This window comes from Balearica regulorum, chromosome 11 (genome assembly GCF_011004875.1).
Source record: "Balearica regulorum gibbericeps isolate bBalReg1 chromosome 11, bBalReg1.pri, whole genome shotgun sequence".
NCBI lineage: Eukaryota > Metazoa > Chordata > Aves > Gruiformes > Gruidae > Balearica > Balearica regulorum.
Genome location: NC_046194.1, coordinates 705374 through 724716, shown reverse-complemented (window position 1 = coordinate 724716; position 19343 = coordinate 705374). Strand labels below are relative to the sequence as shown.

The 19343-nt window shown below is 52.1% G+C and overlaps 1 protein-coding gene across 1 annotated transcript in view; it reads left to right on the top strand.

The window, feature by feature from the left end:
- OPHN1 (oligophrenin 1) overlaps positions 1-19343 on the top strand; it is a 66366-nt gene that overhangs the window by 30324 nt on the left and 16699 nt on the right. Inside the window, exons 5-16 of the mRNA XM_075762975.1 lie at positions 5828-5929; positions 6950-7060; positions 7812-7916; positions 8897-9026; positions 10317-10417; positions 12398-12489; positions 12614-12692; positions 13595-13628; positions 15300-15362; positions 16252-16326; positions 18539-18623; positions 18973-19031. Of these exons, the coding sequence (XP_075619090.1) occupies positions 5828-5929; positions 6950-7060; positions 7812-7916; positions 8897-9026; positions 10317-10417; positions 12398-12489; positions 12614-12692; positions 13595-13628; positions 15300-15362; positions 16252-16326; positions 18539-18623; positions 18973-19031 (1036 nt within the window). The remainder of the gene's footprint in view (positions 1-5827; positions 5930-6949; positions 7061-7811; positions 7917-8896; positions 9027-10316; positions 10418-12397; positions 12490-12613; positions 12693-13594; positions 13629-15299; positions 15363-16251; positions 16327-18538; positions 18624-18972; positions 19032-19343) is intronic.

Below are 19343 nucleotides of genomic sequence, written 5' to 3'. Positions count from 1 at the left end.
TCATGTTCTTGGAGGCTGGACTGCGTGCTCGGTCCACGCAGGCTGTGAACGGGCGGATTTTGTGCCGCGTGCCATCTCTGTGTGAGTCCAGGCGAGCCTGGGGAAGCCGTGCCTGCCCGTGAGGTTTGCAAACGAGCAGAGCAGCGTCTGGGGTGGTGGAGTTCTTGATTAGCAGGGGAAGGAGGGGTAATGGGAGAGATGTGCTCACTGCAAACGGGAATGTGAAGCAGGATGGTTGTGGCCTGAAGTCCCAAGTGAGCACGGTGGTACTTGGTGCCCATTCCTCTTGATCCGCAGAGCTGTGCGGCAGAGCGATGCCTGTGTTTTGGCGGCAGAGCGATGCTGTGTTTTGGCGGCAGATGCGGCTCTGCAGCAGCCTGAGGACAGCCCCTCCTCGCCCTCTCGCAGGACAGACCCCTCGGCGGGGCTGGGGCTGAGCTCGGGTGCTGCCGCAGCGGCACAGGGACGGTGCCAGTCCCCCCTCCCTGCCAGCAGCCCCCCCAGCAAAGCCCTCGGCATTCAGCTCTTGCGCTGCAGGAGAGCTCTGCTCTGGGGCTGGGGTACTTTCGTTAGGAGCCTTGCTGCAATCATAAAGTTTAGGAAGATTTGAATAGAAAAGGTATTTCCAATTCCACTTGGAAGGAGACAGCTTTTGTTTAAAAAAAAAAACAAACAAACTCAAAACAAAAACGAAAACACAAAGCAAAACAAAAGAAAAGTCAGAGGGGAAAAACTTGTTTGGACTCATTGTAAGCTGTTGGAGGAGTGTTTACTACGCTCTGGGTCAAAACGCAGTGTTTTTTCAAAAAGTTCTTAAGCAGGAGATAGCATGTATTCCTAAAAGCACTTGGTTAATTCTGTTGTTAATATTTCATTAGTAATAATTTTAAAAGAAAGGGAAGACAGTAACTTCTTGCTTCATCTCTGTGGGAGCAAGATCTAAGGAGCATTTGAGAGAAAACCGTGGGTGAGGGGAAAAGACCAGGTTAAATTTAGTGTGGTTTTACAGAAATGCTCTTTCTACACCCCTCAACAACATTATACTTTTTAGAAATTATCTTTTTTTGTATTAACTGCTGATGCATCATAAAAATCAGTTAAACTCAGGCATGAAGTATTTTTTTCCATGCAAACGTATTTCTTTTTCCCATTTTTTTTCCCTCCGCTGTTTGCCAGATGAGGCTTCGAGCCGAAGCAGAACCTGCCGCCCATCTCGTGCCTTCAACTCCTCTCCAGCAACAGCTTGTGACTTCCCCAAACTGGGTTGGGGTTTGCATTTATTCGGTGCTGTCGTCTTTATTGAGTGATGGTGAACACATCGCTGTGTGCATGACTGCACGTCCGTGTCATAAGCGTGGTAGCTCTGCTGCGGTTTCCGCAGGGTTATTGTTGCTTTCATCAAAAAGGGGCACACTGCAGTGGGAAATGCAGCAGAAGCGGATTCATTTCATATTTACAGGCTTCCATCTTGCGGTGTTTCCCGGGCTTTGCTCAGGGGAGGCATCAGGGACGGGGACGTGCAGGCAGGGACAGGCAGGGGGAAGCCCGGCAGCACCCGGCGCCGGCTGCGCGCCCGTCTCCCGTTGGTGGCCGGCTGCTTGTCCTGCTGGGTGCTGATCCTCCACCCGAACCCCTGCAGGTGTGTTCGGAGGTGGAGGCTCCCGGCAGCAGCGTGTTTCTTTTCGTTTTTCTTTAAGACGAAGAGAAGGAGCCATGTGAGCTGGGCTCCTCGCTTGCAGCTCACTCTGCCTCTTCTAGGATGGGAATTTCAGCGGATCCTAATTAGCAACCAACAGTTAAGGGAGAGTTCTGGCAAGTCCGTTTGCCCCCTCTGCCCCCAGTCCCGGCCGCTCCATCTCTCGCTCGAGTCGGAACTGAGCGGCTGCCGAGGGCTCCGGCGTTGCCCCGCTGCCGGCAGCAGCCGGGTGCAGGGCAGGACCCTGTGCACGCAGCGCCGGCCAAGTTGCCGGTGGATCGACCGCTGGGCCGGGCAGCTCATGCTGTTCCCGGGACTTCTGCTCGCTTCTGGTTAAAGCAGCTTCTGCTGAAGCTTGGAGAGCGAAGCTTCCGAAGAGCACCCTCCTCCACTGCTGCGTGACTCTGCGTTCGGGTGAAATGGCCTCGGTTTCTCTTGATGAGAAAGTAAATGAAAGTTGGGTGGCTTCTTGGACTTGGCAGATCTTAATGGGAAGGTGAGGGTGTTCTTTGCTGAATATTCATGAGGAACTAATTTGTGCTCATGTTTCCAGATTGTGTTTCAGTCTGGGTGGTTTTTTTGTGTTGTTTTTTGTCTTGGCTTGCTCTGTTTGGCAGCCAACAAGCTGTTAGAAGCCTTGGCTTGACAATCAGGAAGGATTTGTAGTTCATCCTTTTGCTTTTCAGTTATATGTTAATTAGCCAGAGTGGGAAATGATTGGCGAGCCCCCTTTTAGTGGCCAAAAATGCTGCTCTACGCTGTGTTCCTTTCTGCACAGCAGCAGATGTCCCGCAGGAGTCACACACTGGTGTCCATCTTGGCCGTCGTTCCCGATCCCCAGGGAGAGCTCGGTGCTCCGCACCCCCAGCGTGGCCGCGTGTCTCTGCCTGCCCGCGGGTGCTGGTGGAGAAGGAGGTGCTCCCTGAAGGAGTTGCCGTCTGGCGTCTGAGCTCCTGCTGCAGAAAAAGTTCTCCCATTGCTCCCCCAGGCTTTTTCTTCCTTTTCACCTCCCTTTGCTCCGCAGACATGACCTTCTGCTGCGGGATGGGCTGTGTCTTCCCGCAGGGCGCTGGTGGCAGAGCTGCTGCGTGGATCCCAGCTCCTGGTCTCCCTGCAATTGCAGCCTCGTATTCTTGTGGCCATCTGTACGGGCACCACGGCCGTCCACAGCGACGTCACCTCTCCGGGGACCAGATGCTCATCTCGCCGGGAGCCACGGGCTCCCCAGCTGCTGCATGCAGCGGCGCATCCCCCTGCCCTGCCCGCGGGCTCTGCCGTGCCCGGCCGCAGCAGCACCAGGCTGCTGCTCCCTGGTCCCTCGCCCTGCGCTGTGCTGCGGCCCCTGGGGCAGCCGTCCAGCCGGAGAGCGGGTGGCGGAGGGCGGGAGAGGTTGGTCCCTGCTCTGGGCTGCAGCATGGCTGCTGTCCCTTGTGGCCACTCCACCAGGGCGGGGATAGCTGAGTCACCCTACGTGTGCTGCTCGCCGGTGTGGAGAGGCAGGACAGGGCGCCCGGAGCGGTGCCTCGAGCACGGGAGCACGTTTCGGCCCCTCTCCTGCTGCGCCATCAGCTGCTCGCCCTGATGGAGTGGGGCTGGCACCGTCCCGTGCTGTGCACAGAGACCATGTCTGTGCATCACCTCCGTGGGGACAGCTGGGCTCTTGGTTGGGTTTGGAGCCAGCTTTCCATCACCGGGGGGTTTCGGGACCTGCTGCCAGCATAGCCATCCTCGCTGAGATGCAAGAAGCCGGCAGCAGGAGAGCCGTGAGCTGCAGACCCGCAGCACCGCTCTCGATGCAGCTGTGCTTCCCTGCACTTCTGTGGCCTTGGTGCTTGGGGACTCCTCGTTACGGAAATGAAAACCAGCCTGGCTGCGGTAGACGTGGCATCTAATGGACAGACAGACGATCCAGAAGCGTGACCTTACAGACGTGGTAATCGCCACTTCACAGACGGTTTTGCTTCTGGGTTTGGATTTCCTTATCGGGGTGTCAGTCACGAGGGTGGTGTTTTGTTTTGACAGTCCTTCCTGGCACTGGCTCCGCAGCTGCGGTGCTGCTTAAATTTAGTCTCACAGTATCCCTGATGTTGCAGAGGGTGATACCAGAAGATAAACTTCCCTTCTGGGGTCTTGTCATTACAGGGTCGCTGTAGGGCAGTAGGTGTAATTACTGGGGTAAAAAGGTTTGCTGGTCTAAGCCCGCCCTACTCCAGACAGTTAAATATAAGCAGGGATATTTGAGTTGGCGCCTCTGCACTTTTCCATAGTAATTGTGCTTTCACAATAGCAACGTGCAAGGATTAGAGAAACAGGACTCTCGTGGGGGGTGAGAAGTCCTTTTTGTAGGAGGGCAGCCGGCAGTAACGCTCATCCGCCCGTTGTCTGAGGCGCCTCGAAGGAACCGGTGTCCACCAACACCAGCCGGGGTGCTGACGGCAAGCTGCTCCTCCAGCAAAGGCCGAGGCGGCTATCGCCGGGAGATCATGCAACCGAGCTGTTGCATGTGAGTGCCTTTGCCCTTCTCCGACAGATGCTAGCCGCGATGGCAACGTGGGGAGCTGCGCACGCTTCGTGTGCTCCAGGACGCAGACTGGGTCGTCCTTGCAGCTGGAATGGGGAAGCAAAACTTCATGGCAGGAGAACTGACTAGAGAAGGAGAAAGGACTTTATTTAGGAAACGCGGCTTCAAACTTTGCAGTCACTGCTGAATTCGTGAGGAAAATAACTAATATCAACTGGTCTGGCAGAGTCCTGCTGCTCTGTTTTCTGGTGGCATTGGGGTGTGTTTGCTTAACAATGAATTCCTGAATGAGGGCAAGAGAACAGGATTTCAGGGCTTTTAGGAGATAATTGTTGAAAGATACCATTAATTCCACAGGAGGCTGGGATTTCCTGACTCTGCTTTCTACTTTCTTGTGCTTTCAAAAGCTAGACAGAGCATTCGATCATCTTATACCTACCCTGTAGTATGTATACACTAGTCCTCAGCTGCTTGGGCCTGGCATTGAGGCTGTTGCCAGGCTGGAATTTCCCTATTTTAGCAATTTAACTGCCTCTCAGCCATCACTGATGGCTTGGTTACCATCTGATGTAGGTATTTGTCAACCTGGCTTCTACTCATGGTTGTTTTTTGATTGCCACAGTCCTCCGTGGTTTCACAGTCGTCATAAGGCGTGAGCAAACAGCCTGGTCCTCAGCTCAGCTCCCTGCGTTCTCTCTGGGTTTCCTTCTTAAATGTCTCCTTTTGCGCTCGTTCTACACGTTTACCCATTCAGGTTTGCCAGTGCAAACAACCCTTTTTGCTATGTGGTTCTTCAAAAGTCTTTTTTTCCTTACCAAGCCAGTCCACCCTTGGTGTTCGCGTGCCTGCGGCAGGTATGTTTGAGAGGACAGCAGGTCGGTCAGAACCAGCCCAGCTGCAGGACCTCCGAGGGGCGAAGCCTTCACGCTGCGCATCGTAGGGCAGCTGTCGTGAGGCAGCGTTCCCCTGGGGCTATTGGGGCTGGGCGCTGTGCAGTAAAACTTGTGTAAGTTGTGACTGCAAGGTTTGTGAGCTCTCTTTCCACCACTGCTAACAAAGGGACGATGACTTCCCTCCCACGTAGCGCCCGTCCAGTCTTCTGCTTTCGTCCGGATACTTTTCAGAAACACATGAGAAAAGCTTCCAAACAGAAAATTGCCAAACTCCTGACAAATCCTTTCTTATCCCGGACATGCCTTTGATGTTAAAGTATTTGCCCGGTTGTTTCTGAACTACGTGGACTGCACATTAGCAAACGGTGCCTAGGTTTGGGGTGTGTTGGTATGTCCCAAGTTTACTTGGCATTGAAGAGATCGGAAGGGGGGAACAATACCTCCTCGGTGGGGCTTTTGCCGCAATGCTGACATGATGAAATCCGTCAAGTTCCTGTGCCACAAAGTATTGCCAGAGCTTGGTCGTGGGGCATAGCTAAACCCAGCGTAGGCAGCGGACTGTGAAAGCAGCAGATGGAAGGTGGTGTCCTGTTCTGGTTGGGTCGACCAGAATTCTTCCTTGGGAATACTGAATTGCACAAAAGATCTTGGCATTGTTGCATGTTCTTATCTGGAAAACACCAATAACTGGTTCTGTTTTAACTCTTGCATCCACAGGAAAGAAAGAAAAAGTTTGAGAAGGATGGTGAGAAGTTTTACTCTATGCTGGATCGCCATTTGCATTTGTCTTCCAAAAAGAAGGAATCCCAGTTACAGGAGGTGTGTATGGGGTTTTCTTCAGAGTTGGGTCCAGAAGCAACATCACCAGCTGCTCTAGATCTTAAAGAAGGAGGGAAAGTCGTCCCTTTCAGTAACCAGTTGAAACTGATAAGCAGTTAAATCTACCTATAGCCTAGATTCTCTGGATGAGACCAGGAAAAAAATCGAGATCATAGTTCTCCTTAGCGTGTTGAACGGCCGTAGTGGCTGTATGCGTTGCCATCGCTTGTTCTCTCCCTTAGTACCGGGCAGTGACCAGGGATGCTGGCACAGCTGGGGGCTGACCCCCCTTTCGCCTGCCTGGGGACCTGATCTGGCTGCAAAGTAGCTGGTTATGGCTATTTTTGCCAGCCTGGCTTCCTGTCCAGCCCCTGGTGTTTGCAGGGGTCGTTGTGGCAGCGAGCGGCAGGCGGAGGGGGACGCCCTTCCAGCTCTTGCTGCTGCCAGACATGCTGCAACAAGAAAGGAAAGGAAAGCAAAGCCCCAGCTGCTGCAGCCCACATCAGAGTAGCTGGGTCGAATCAAATCTGTCAAACCAGTTGTCCTATCAACCTACAAACATCTTTGCAGGGCAAAATTTGTGTAAGCCGCGGTAACACGGCACGCCACGGTGTCCTACCTGGGGCTGCAGCTCTGGAACTGCTGGTTTCGGGTCGCAGCAGGAGTCAGGCGAGAGGATCGTGACAGTGGCCTTGTCCTCACCCGTGCAGGGCTGCGATGGAGAAGGAGCTTGTGCTAAAATAACAACTACACTTTGGGAGAGCCTTGTCCTTGCAGAGTGGGGCGATGTGCTGGTTCCATAAACTGAAGGGAGCCAGAAAAGGGCAGACCTGAGAAGAACAGCCAATGTTCCAGTCTTCTGGTTCTGTGCAAAGTGTTCCAAACCTGGGCCGGACGCCTCTGGGAGGCTTTTTCTGCAGTGAGGACAACTATTTGTGGGCTGACAGACAAATGCTAGTCAAATGTTGTCAAGCTAGATGTGATGTATTTTCTTTTTTCACCTGTGCCTCTTTCTTCCAGGCTGACCTTCAGGTTGACAAAGAGAGACACAATTTCTTTGAGTCCTCCCTCGAGTATGTGTACCAGATCCAGGAAGTACAAGAAAGCAAGAAATTCAGTATTGTTGAACCGGTAGGAGCTTCCTCTGCTTTCAGGCCTTATTGTTTGACGCTCAGATGCGCTGACTTGCTGACAGTTGCAGGAAAGGATGAGTTAACAGGTTGGATTTGGTCCTGGGGACTCTTGTGGTGGAGCAGGAGTTAACATTGCATGCTTGGATTGCTGCAGCTTAACAGCCTTAGTGGTGTTTGCTGGAGCACCATGAAGCCACAGACTTGTTTCTCATTATCTGTAAGTTAATCCCGAGGAACAGGCTGGACGCCCTAGGTAGCTAGAGGACTTTATCCTAGGAATAGGAATTACCTTGGACACCTTGTGTTTGGTAAGCGTTCAGTGTCTTCAGAGGGAGAGAGTTGTTACCCAGTCCACTTTCCTGCAGGGCACAGGGTGGAGCGGTACCAGCGTGGGGCTGGTCCCCTGTGTGTGGGGACCCTGTCCTGGGTGGGTGGCTCTGCCCTGGCACCGGACGTGGATGAGTGTGGGATCATGTAGGTCTCGTGGACAAGCAATCTGCAGATCTGCTCTTGTTCTCCCAGCAAGGTCTTTCATTTCGGGTGTGTTTTATTAAGACAGATGTGTGGGTGGCAGAGCTGGGCTTTAGGGACATTGTCTGCATAAGTCATACTAAGACTTGCATCACTCCAAAATTGTAAGAAAAAAAATCGATTTGTATATGTAATTTCTGAATTACAGAATTACTGTCTATTCTTTCCTCTGATCAGAAATATAGAAGTTTAATCTGTGTCCTTTCCCTGCTTTGCAGGTGCTGGCTTTTCTCCACAGCCTCTTCACTTACAACAACCTGACGGTTGAGCTCACGCAGGATTTCCTCCCTTATAAACAGCAGCTTCAGCTCAGCCTGCAGAATGTGAGTTCCTGCCCAGCTGAAGTATTTTTTGCATGTGACTTCTATTCTCATTTGTATTTAATCGCCTCTGGTGGCAAGGCTTTTCCATGCAAAACAGACTGTCCGTGTTTGCATTGTGGGAGGTGCAGATAAAGTTATTTCCTTCTCAATTCACATGTATTTTCTCCTCTCCTGCACAAGAGAGTATGCAGGTGCTATTACAGTGCTCTTCTCTGTCTAGAAGGGGCTATTGCAATTGTGTCATTTAACCTTGTGCATAAACAAGCCTGAGAATTTCTTCCGATTTCATGAGATTGAAACTGTACACGTCTTCTAAAAAGGCCTCCAGTCTTGATCTTAGTGGTATCGGCTTACTACGTACTTTGGTAAGCACCTCCATTGGCTAAGTATACTCCTGGGGTAAAAGATCTGTGTCCTCTTTCTTTTATCCTCAGTTTTTCATGGCTAGCCCTCATTCCCGTACAACAGTCATAAATCTGTGGCAAGCTGAATTTGCTGCTGGCTCGTTAATCGGTCTAAGTGGTGTTCCATAAAAATGCCTTGATTTTGTACCCTGTGTTGACTCTGTAAAAACGATTTCATGCCAAGCAGTGTAGCATGATCTTTTGAGGGATCAACGCCTTAGTTTTGTAGGAGAATACGCCTGTTACCTAAACAATGGTGCAAAGAGAAGTTCAGGTGCTTCCTTCTTCTCCACCTAGCCTTAAAATGTGCTAAGTTTCTTTTATTGAAAGAACAAGTGTCCTCCCAGTCATGACTGCTCAACACCGTTTCCATGTTAAACTTTGTCTCTTCACTCATCTTTAAGAGCCCAGTGTTCTTACAGCTGGAGTTTTCATGTGAGTTTGCGGAGCGGCTTCTGCATTTGTATGTTGGGGACCGATTCATTTCTGCCACAGCACCTAAAATTTGACCAGCAATACCTGAAGCTTGCTCTTTGCTGGTGTTCCAACGTGCTTCCTTTTGTTTTCTCTTAACAGACAAGGAATCATTTTTCCAGCACGCGGGAGGAGCTGGAAGACCTGAAGAAGAGGATGAAGGAAGCCCCCCTAACCTGCAAGCTACCTGGGCAGCCGACCATTGAGGGCTATCTCTACACTCAGGAGAAATGTAACGGCTTTTATATGCATCTGAATGCCTTAAAGAACACGCGAGCCCAGGCTGCCCGGCTCAGAGCCCCGCTGCGTCAGCTGCCGTGCCGTGGGCTGTGCTGCACGGGGTGCCCGGGAGTCACTGGCAACTTCAGCTGCCAGCTTTCTCAGCGGTGGCACAGAGCTTTCTCTGGGTTACGTGAGCCGTGTAAGCAAGGAGCTAATTGCCCTGCGCTCAAATTAGATGAGATTTATTACTCTGTTGTAGTGCTGGAGGGACGGGAGCTCTGGCAGATTGCACCTTGGCTGCGTTTTATCAGGACGACTCTGGTGTCCTGCCCAGCTTCCCTCCCGCAGCGTCTCTGAGGGCATCTGAGCACAGCTAAGTGTTAACCGGCGGTGGGAGTTAAGCTGCTGAGAGCAAAACTTGTTGTGACTCTGTGCAGAATCAAATCAAACCAAATTCAGTCTTCTACAAATACTCACTGTAGCTTTAGTGGCCACGCAAGTATGAACGCTCAGGGGACAAAAGCCTGTATGAGAGCTGTGGCCTCTGAGTCTGCAGACAACTCACTTTGTGAGCAGTTCACTTTTGGATTATATATACAAATATATTTATACATATATTTGTATGTATGCTTATCCTGCTTTTAAAGACAACTCATAGATAGTAACTTTAGTCCATAAACAACCGTTGTGTGTTCCTGCATGCCAGTGACCATTTGCTGCCTCTATTTATGTTTCCCCTATAAATTCAGTTTGAAGGGAGTTGTTCCTCCTGACACTGCAACTTAAAAAAAAAAATAATAAAGAAAAAGTATCAGTTGAAGTATTTTGTATAAAGGGGTTCAGGTGAGACAGCAAAGAACAGTGACAATAAATCTCGTGTGATACAAATAGGAACTTCAGAGTGTTTTAAAGATGCTGTTGTCTTTACTACCAACTTTCAGCAACAGGGAAAAATAGGGGTGTCTGTGTGAAACAGGCATTCAAGATACGTAGGATCCTGCCAGTGTAGGTCGTGGCTGGACTTGGCCGAACCGGCCTGGCTGGTGCCCAGAGTCCCACAAACGCCCTTTCCCCAGCAGCGGTTTGGGAGGGTGCTGGAGGTGGCTGCTGCCCGTGCACCTCTCCTCCTCTCACTCCTCCTGGCTCTTGCCGGTGGAGATGCTGGCAAGGGAGGTGTCCCCGGGGCCGGCGGTGTCCGTCCCGGAGGAGCTCAGACACGCGGGAATCACCGGCCGTGCCCCGCCGGCTGCGTCCACCCGTGGCACCGTCTCTGACTCCAGCTTCCCGTGTGTTTCTGCAGGGGCGCTGGGCATCTCCTGGGTGAAATATTACTGTCAGTACGAAAAAGAGGCAAAAACCTTACGGATGACGCCCATGGACCAGAAGCCTGGAGCTAAGCAAGTGAGTTGGTTTCTTGGAGGAATGTCTGCAAACATTGACCCAGCTGCCAGGTCTCACCTTCAATCCATCCACGTCATCTCTGTCCGTAAGCAAACAGACGTCAAAGTGCCACGTCCAGGCAGGAGAGGCCAGCCCCGCCGTTGGGAGCGGTCGTCTGGCAGCGCCGGTCCTCACGGCGTGCCGGCGGTGGGCTGGTCCTAACGCCGCGGCTGTGCAAGGGCTCCTGCCCACCGAGCAGAGCGGGCGTCGTGTCCCCTCCCTGCCTGGCCGCACGGGCGGGTGGGTTGGGGCGAGTGTGGAATTTCTGCCTTTCTAGACAAGCTAATTATTATATTTACCCATGCAGATGGGTGGTGAACCTGCAGCATGGTTTGCACGTAGCCCTCTGGCAGTGATTGCAAGTACTTGAATTACTTGAGTTACTAGATGAGCGCTTCCAAAAGCCGTATTTCTCTGCCTTTGCATGCCCGCACAGTCACTGGTTTGTGATTTTGATTTCTGTTCTCAGAACTAGTTACGTGTGAGTGGGACCGGTGTTAGGAGAGGAGGAGAGGGCAGTGGTTGCAACTCTGAACTGCAATAAGGCAACAATTCGGGGAACTGCTGCTTTCACAAAATGCTTTGGTTTTTACCAGTGTGTCTGGGAGTTCCCTGCAGCTCCTCGGTGTGACAGAGGGGGGGTGGGATGCAGGCGTGGATGACAGAGTACAGCAAGCGCGTCCAGCTGAGTCCACCCACCCTCCTCTGCCATGGAGCGACGTCCCTCCGGGACTTCCCAGTCAGGCGTGCTGTGCTCCAGTTCGTGATCTCATGGTCTGTTCTTTGGCAGCCCTCTGCACTCTGCAGCAATAAAATAATATGTATTTTTTGGAAGCCCTTGGCAGAGACTGTGGCAAAGAAACGTCCAGACTATTGACTGGAGAGATCTATTGTCATCTATGCTGTAAACATGTCCAGTAAGGCCAGTTGATGCAGGTAGGGGCTTGTAAAAATGTAAGTTAGTCCCCAAACTCTTGCAGTCTGGTAATCTGCACCTTCAGCTCGCAGGTAGCCACACAACCTCACAATGCCACGATTACAAGCAGAGCTCTTAAAACCCCCAAACAACCAGCACACACGCACAACACAGCCAGGAGATTATCACCATGGCGTGTAAGCCCAACATTATCTTGGAGGAGGCTGTCCTTGCTGCCGAGCTGCCCTGGGTCTGCTTGATCCACTTCTGCCAGAGGTCTTGCAGACGCAGCGGTGGCAGCCGGGGGATGAACACGTTCCGCGTTTGCAGGCTCAGCCCTGGGGTCTGGCTGGCTGTGAGCTCTCCCGGGCCTCTCTTCAGACTTGTGCAAAGTCGTGGAGATCTCACAATCACGTTACAACCTGACCGCTGTAGAGTCAGTTAATGCCCCTTTATTAAGGCGCACGAAGGCAAAGGGCCAGCGCTCAGCCCTGCCGTGCCGGCCTCTCTTCAGAGTGCATCTGCTCTAGATTCGGTCAGTTAACTTTCTTTTTTAACGAGGTATTTTGTGTAAAGCTGTTTGGACCATGAATGCTAGGGATAGTTGGTGGCACTGATTAACGTGATAAAAATTAGGACCCAGCTGTGTGAGACAACGGACAAGCACAGTCCCGGCCTCAAAGACCAAGCGCCCACCTCCCGAGAGTTGTTGGCAGCAGTGTTCCCGCTCTGCGGAGGCATATTGCTCCTTGCTGAGATATTTAGCGCTTGTTTGTGGGGTAGTGCCATGAAGTCTAGAACAGTTTGTGGCTGTGGAGAGGAAGCCTGGCTCGCAGAGCCTCTGATCTGCTGATGGTGGGAAGGACGTCTGTGCTCCTGGTACCGATGCCATCGGATTGGCACCCGCCGGGAGCCTGGTGCTCCGTGGGCAGTGCTGTGCTAGGCTGCAGCCCAGGGTGCTGAGGAACCCCAAATCTTCTCCCATGTTCTGTTCCTCTAACCTTGGCTTTCATTTTCTCTCCTAGGGCACCTTAGACCTGACACTGAAATCCTGCGTAAGGAGAAAGACTGACTCTATAGACAAAAGGTTTTGCTTTGACATTGAAACTAATGAAAGGTGAGCTGCTTAGTATTCACATGGCCTCCAAACCCCGTAAACCTGGACGGAATCGCTCTCTGCTGTTTATTAAAAACAACCTTTGCTTCGTTTTCCTGCCTGTCCCCGGGTGAACTCTGCGCAGGTCTGGGACCATCACGCTGCAGGCGCTCTCGGAAGCCAATCGAAGGCTGTGGATGGAAGCCATGGATGGGAAGGAGCCGGTAGGTGTTCGGGGAGCTGCTGCCCAGCCGTCAGTGCGCTGTCGAGCAGTGTCCTCTGCCGGCGGGTCCCCGGGAGAGGCAGCGGCATGGCCCCGTCCTGCAGCTCCACAGCTCTGCCCTCGCTGCCGTTGCATCGGTTCAGCCGTTGCATGTCTGGAACGGGGCGTTGTGCTGTCCTGCTCGTGGCACGGCTCGCAATGGGGATTTCGGGTTTCCCCCTTTAAAGCTCTGGTACGTTCCCTGGTCGTGCCAGCCTGCCTGAGGACTGTGGCCTTACTGGGTCTGGGACACTCCATACTTCTGCGGCTCACAACTCGCCCTCCAACCTGTGGGAGGTGATTTTTTTTTTTTTTTTTTGTCTGTCCCTGCTCTGAGCAGTGTTTGTAGAGTCTGGCCCATGGGAGCAGCCACCCTGCACCAGTGTTTGCCCACCTTTCTGTGCCTGCTGGTGTTCCTATCCTTCCGTCTGAGCAAAGCACAGACTCCTGCGCTTTACCGAACGGACAGCAGGATGTGCAGTGCAGGAAAACCCCTTTCTGGCAGCTTGAATTTTTAAAAGCAAGCAAACTAACTAAAAATGCACAACCCCTGTGTGCCAGACTGTCCAGCTGCCATTTTTGCAGGGCGCCTAAAGGACAAACAAAGCTTCCTGTTCAGTTTTTGGGCGACTTCTTTCCTAGAAATAGGTGCTCCAGTGAAATGTAGGTAATCAGCAAAAACTCATTTATTGTGTAGATAATGGCATCTTGCTTAATTATAAAATGGCATTTCTTTGGGACATTGTCCTATGTGATTGGCTTTGGGTGATTTATGGGGGGCTGCATTTTCCTTTGAAAATAAATATCAAATGATGTTGCATTATGGTTTTGTTTCTTCCTCCCTCATTCCCTCCCTTTTTTCAGATCTACCACAGTCCCATCACGAAACAGGAAGAAAGTGAGTCGCTGCTGTTGCTGTTCCTCTGAGCTGTCGAAGCTGTCCGGGGGTCGGGCAGTGTATTTCCTTGCAGATACACTCATCCTCAGTTTCTGCTGAGTGGGCTGTTTTCCCTCTGTGGTGGCAGTGTAACTTCTGTCCCTTTCATCACAGTGTCTGATACTGATAAGAATGAGTTGCAAACGGTAAAAGTTATCAATTACAATGTGCAGTTTTTATTTAGAGAGAACTAGCGGGATGCGGAGTTCAATTTGCACCTCTAAACCCCAAAATAACAGCGGGGAAAAAAGATCAGCAAGAGATTTTGAGGACATTTCCCTTAGCAAAGATTATAATAGAAAAACAGAGGTGGCATTTAGTTCCCCAGAGCTCCCAGCCCAGCACCTTGTCCCGTGCCTCCCCTTTCCCAAGCGGGGTGTACCCGTCGTGCTGCCCCGGGGCAGGCTGAGGTGCTGCCGTGGAGGACTCCAGGCTTCGTTAGCTGGGTGAAAGCTTGCATTCTGTATTTTAGAGCTTACTTTTATCAGCACTTTAATTAGCTGACTTTAATGAGCATAGAGGTAGCATTAGCAGAGGCATAAGTGTGAAACCTGTTGTTTGACTGTGTTTGCATTACACGTCTGGAAGGAATGTGACTCATTTTACAAAAGTAAATACACTCTTTTTAATAGATGAGAGCTAGAAAGACTTCAAGTCGTGTTATACCACTCAGTATCAAGTACCGAGTGGATCTGTGCGTAAGGGTGCCAGCTCATTCCCATGTTAGAGCTAAGATATGCATAAGCTTTTCATTGCTGTTGCTCAGAGAAGAGAGAATCGTTATAAAGAACTTGCTGAAAATACAGTGATTTCGTAGGATTTGCCATCACAGCCTGTGCTAAGACTGGAGTTGGCCCAGATGTGTCCTGTGGCTGTCTTTTCCAGTAAAATGTCAATTTACCTTAAAAAGATGAAGAAAGAACCAAACACCCACACTCCCCCAAAATAACCCAAACCCCAAAAATTCCAAACCAACAGCAGCATAGTCATTGAGGAGAAATTCAGTATAAATGTTTGCACTGAGCAGAAAGATATTTCACATAACTTGGACAACGCTTTCAGATATCCCAGAAAGATTAGCAGTAGTAGTAGCATCATTACAGAAGCTGAAATTCGTGTATAGAAAAAAATCCTGACTTTCTACCTGGCAGAGATAGTCTGTGGTTAATTGGCTGGAACAAAACCCTGTGCTTTGCTCAGCATATCAAGCTGTATTGTTTTTGCTCTTTAATCTAGTCAAGTAGATAAGCAGAAATTACATGATCCTATGATGTGGAAGAGCTTTAACTGCAGATTTTGCAGCACCCTGGAAATGATTAATCAACCCCTTATCAGACACAAATTCACATGTGGCGGGACTCTGATTTATGCTTTTATTATTAAAGACAGGGGGTAGGGAGTAATGCCGTAACTCAAAATAGACTCAAGGAAAAATGGAGAACATACGGAACTAATAATTCCTTGTCGGGCTTTAAAGAATGCCTGTGTTTTCCTGGAGGGATGTACACGATGCAGAGGCAGGTGTGAACCCGGCCGTGTGCCGAGCAGGGTCTGGGTGCGGGCAGTGTTTTTCCATGGGGAGCCACATGCCGGTGCTCAGGCAGCTCACGCCACTTCCCTTCTTTCACACAGTGGAGCTGAACGAGGTCGGCTTCAAATTCGTACGGAAGTGCATCAACGCGGTGGAAACGAAAGGTAAGGTGCCTGTCATGGCATCAGAAGGTGCCGCTGTCCTGGTGGTGCTTCCTGTGGCCTTGAATTATATCGTATTTTCTGCAGTATAGTGGTGTTGGTCAATGAAACGAGACTTTGACTTTTAACTGAAGAACACGTGTCAGAGGAGTAGAGATCCTGCGCTGTTTGCAGTGTTGTTACACCAAATCCAGTTAGGATTGCATTTACACCTTTATGCTGCTTTCATTCGTTGGTTTCTTATCTTTGGCTCTGAGAAAACTCCTTGTGAAGCAGAAGGAGAGCAGTGCTGGAAGTCTGTCTGTGCTGGGGGGACAGGCAGGGGTTATCTGGGGTGCAGCGTTATTCAGGCTGGTGTCCGTGGGCTTTGGGAGGAAGATAAATCACTCCGTGTGCTCACACTCACCGGCTGTGCTGCTGGCTGTGGCGAAGCGGAGCTGCTGCCTGCAGCCCCCATTGCCTCCTGCCTGCAGCCCCGCAGCCCCCCCGCCCGCAGCCCCCGTGCCCGCAGCCCCCCTCCCCTCCCGCAGCAGCCCCCCCGCCCTGCCCTGCCCGCAGCCCCCCTGCCCACAGGCCCCCTGCCCTACCTGCAGCCCCCCCTGCCCTGCCTGCAGCCCCCCTGCCCTGCCTGCAGCCCCCTGCCCTGCCTGCAGCCCCCTGCCCTACCCGCAGCCCCCCTGCCCTCCCGCAGCAGCCCCCCCGCCCGCAGCCCCCTGCCCTACCCGCAGCCCCCCCGCCCGCAGCCCCCCGCCCGCAGCCCCTCGCAGCCCGCGGGCGGTCCCCGGGGCAGAGGCGTTCCTGCGGCTCGGAGCGCAGTTCCACTAGATGGGGCTTGTGGACCTCGACCGGCTGGCAGAGCCTGGGCTAACGCTCTTTGCTTTCTCCTGCTCAGGGATTACTACGGAGGGCGTCTACCGCACCGTTGGCAGCAATATTCAGGTGCAGAAGTTGCTGAATGCCTTTTTTGGTAAGAATTAATTGTTCCGTGCAATTAGATTGTCCTGCTTTGGTATTGTTTGAGAGGGGCAGAGAGGATCGGGTTTGACGGCACGGCTGTTGGTCCCTGCGGCCCCTCCGCTGCAAATCTTCCCCTTCTTTTGGGGTTTTTGTCTGCCACCCACTCTATTGCCTCTCCCTTCAAACCGCATTTACGTGTTTGTGCTGCAGCCTGCGTTGTACGTTGAGTGAGCAGCAGCGAGATAAAGCGAGGCAGTGACCCTGCAGCAGTGGGGACAAGCCTTCTCCCATCGTGTGCTAAAAATATTCAGGCATTTTGGAGTCACGTGCCGGGGACATGTTCCTGCCGCAGGCCGGGGCTGCGGGACGTTGGCCAAGGAGAGATGAGCCCTCGCCCTCTCCTCCGCTGCCGGCATCGCCCAACGGTCGGGCAATGGCGAGAAGCGTTGGCCACCTGGCCATCGCCACTCCTTTTCCTTGATAGCAGCCTGTGTCCCCATTCTTTTTAGGCAGTGCAAATGAGAACCAGACCTGAATTAGCACTCGTTAATTAGCCTGTGGGATCCTAAGGGCCTCTGTGTTCGGCAGCCCCTTCTGCAGCGCTGCTGCCAGGGAACTCGCCCGGCCGATGCTGTTCATGGGGAGGCCAGTGTCCCACAGGTCCGGCACGGCCACCTCCTACGCCAGCCCCCGCAGACGAGCTCGGGGGGCCCTTTTCCTCAGGGGGGTGTCGTGGAGGGCTGTACCGGGAAGGCAGCCTCTGCAGGGAGACCGTTACCCTGGCTTAAGGTTTTCACGCGGAAGGACTGGGATACCTCACTGTATGCAATGTATAGGTTAATAAGTCAATGTACGCGTTTCTGCTGTAAGCCTTTCTGTGCACTGACTCTTGTATTTCGTACCGGCATGTAAGCTGGTGGGCAGTCGTCATAGGAGAATGGTTGCGCTCCCTGCAGCAGGCTGTGGGGCTCAGCAGGTTGCTCCGTGCCAGGACAGGCGCTCCCGGGCTGGGACCTGGCCGAAGCCGTCGTGCCCCTGCCCTGGTACGTGTGGGCCCGGGCAGGCGGCGAGCCCCGGGGTCACCCGTGCGCCCAGAGGCTGAGCCGTTCTCACCGTCCCTGCCCGAGGGGCCGGAGCACAGGGAGAAAGTACGTTGACATTGATACCTGCGTGCCTCGGGCTCGCACCAGCTCCCTGCGACAGACATCTGATATTAATGTAGTATTCAAAGGCTGTTACTATTGTTTTTTACTATTGTTGGTGTTTATTATGACAGCTGGTTTGTGCTGATGTATAGCTGTACCCAGTTCCCATGGGGCTATGGCTTCAGACAGCTATTTGGTTATGCTTGCCTGATGACTAATTACCTAGCCTAAGTTTTTATTGCTTCTCGATTCTCACCCTCCCTGTGAGTAGCTCTGTGGTTTTTCTCCTCTGAACCCCACCAATGAGTGGCTTTTCATTTTATTTATTGCCACCTCCCTGTGTACAAACTCACGATGGAAAGTCCAACAACAGAAATAACTGCTGCAGAAGGCTTTCATCCTGAACTTCAGTAAGGAGATAGATTTTTTTTTTAATTTTATTTTTATTTTTTGTCTCTAGTCCTATTTCTTTTTTAAAATAAATCATGCAATTTATTTCTTTAGTCCAGCTGCCCCCCATCCTGCAACCACATCCTTTACTTCCTCCTGCCACGGAAATGATGTGGTTGTTCGGTGAGGGTAGGCAGGAGCAAAGTGTACCTCCACGCTGCTGTGCCGCCTCCTCTGAGCTCCCTCCTCTCCGTGCAGTGAGAGGGAATGTTTCCAGAACAGCCTTTGGGGGAGTAGCTGCGAAGGAGGGATTGGAGCTGGACGCTTAGATTACTTTGGGTATCAGAAAGCTTGTCTTGGATCCGTTGAAATGTGTCGTTTCTGCCAGTCTTGGGTGTGCTGGGAAAAAACAAGCTATAGACAATATGCCCCCGCTAGCTTTTCACCACTGCTTAAATGTTACCTTCTGCTTCTTCCTTTGTCCCTACTTAGCACTGCTCCACAGCCTTTTGAAAATACTGACGCTGGTGCTGTCGTTCTGCCTTTCCCAACCATGAGAGTCAGCAGCTTCCTTCATGTGCTGCTGCAGCTTGGTTTGTCTTGAGAGCATACCCTCCCCAAGAGCGTGCTATTTATGAACAACCTCAAAACGGACCTTACTTTAAAGCCATTTTGTTCTTCTTCCAGATCCAAAATGTCCAGGGGACGTGGATCTCCAAAGCGGCGACTGGGACATCAAGACGATTACCAGCTCACTGAAGTTCTATCTCAGGTAGCACTGCAGGTCACACCTGCCCCGAGTGGGCAAAGGAGCTCAGGGCTGATCCAGGTGAAAAGCGGACTTCTCTGCCAGATGTTAACATCTGGCTGTCGGAAAGGACAAAGAAGTGACAAAGGCTTTGGGAAGAGGAGTGGATTTTTGGGGGGAGGGAGAAATATGCCTGTTGTAGAAACCCCACATCCGCTGGGGAAAGCTGTTTAAATAATGCTGGCTGGGGGGAGACGCCTCTGGGAGCAGGCGGTGCTGGGGGGCGAGCAGGTTTGCCCGTCGGTCCTTTGAGATCGGTCGAAGTGGGTCGCGCTGCCCTGCCAGAGCTCAGTTTTCTTTCCGGTTGTTGCAGGAACCTGTCTGAACCCGTCATGACATACAAGCTCCACAAAGAGTTGGTCCTGGCTGCCAGTAAGTCCCGCAGCTGCCCTGCCGACGGTCCCCAGCCAGAAGCGCTTGGCAGGGCTCTGCCAGCCTGACACCGGGGTGTCCGGCCGCTTCCTGCTGTCAAAGGGAGTGACCCTCTTCCGAGTGCTTACCTGTGCAAGGGGGGTGGTGGCATTTCTTCCCTTCTTTCCTTTGCTATTGCAGTGCCCTTCCCTCTAACAGGGCGTCGTGCTCTTGGAGGGTCTGGAGAGCCAGGGGCTGTCAACTAATCTGAAATAGCACAAGCGTCCCAGAAGAATTGTTTCTCGATAGTATCTTTATTTTATTTTAAACCTG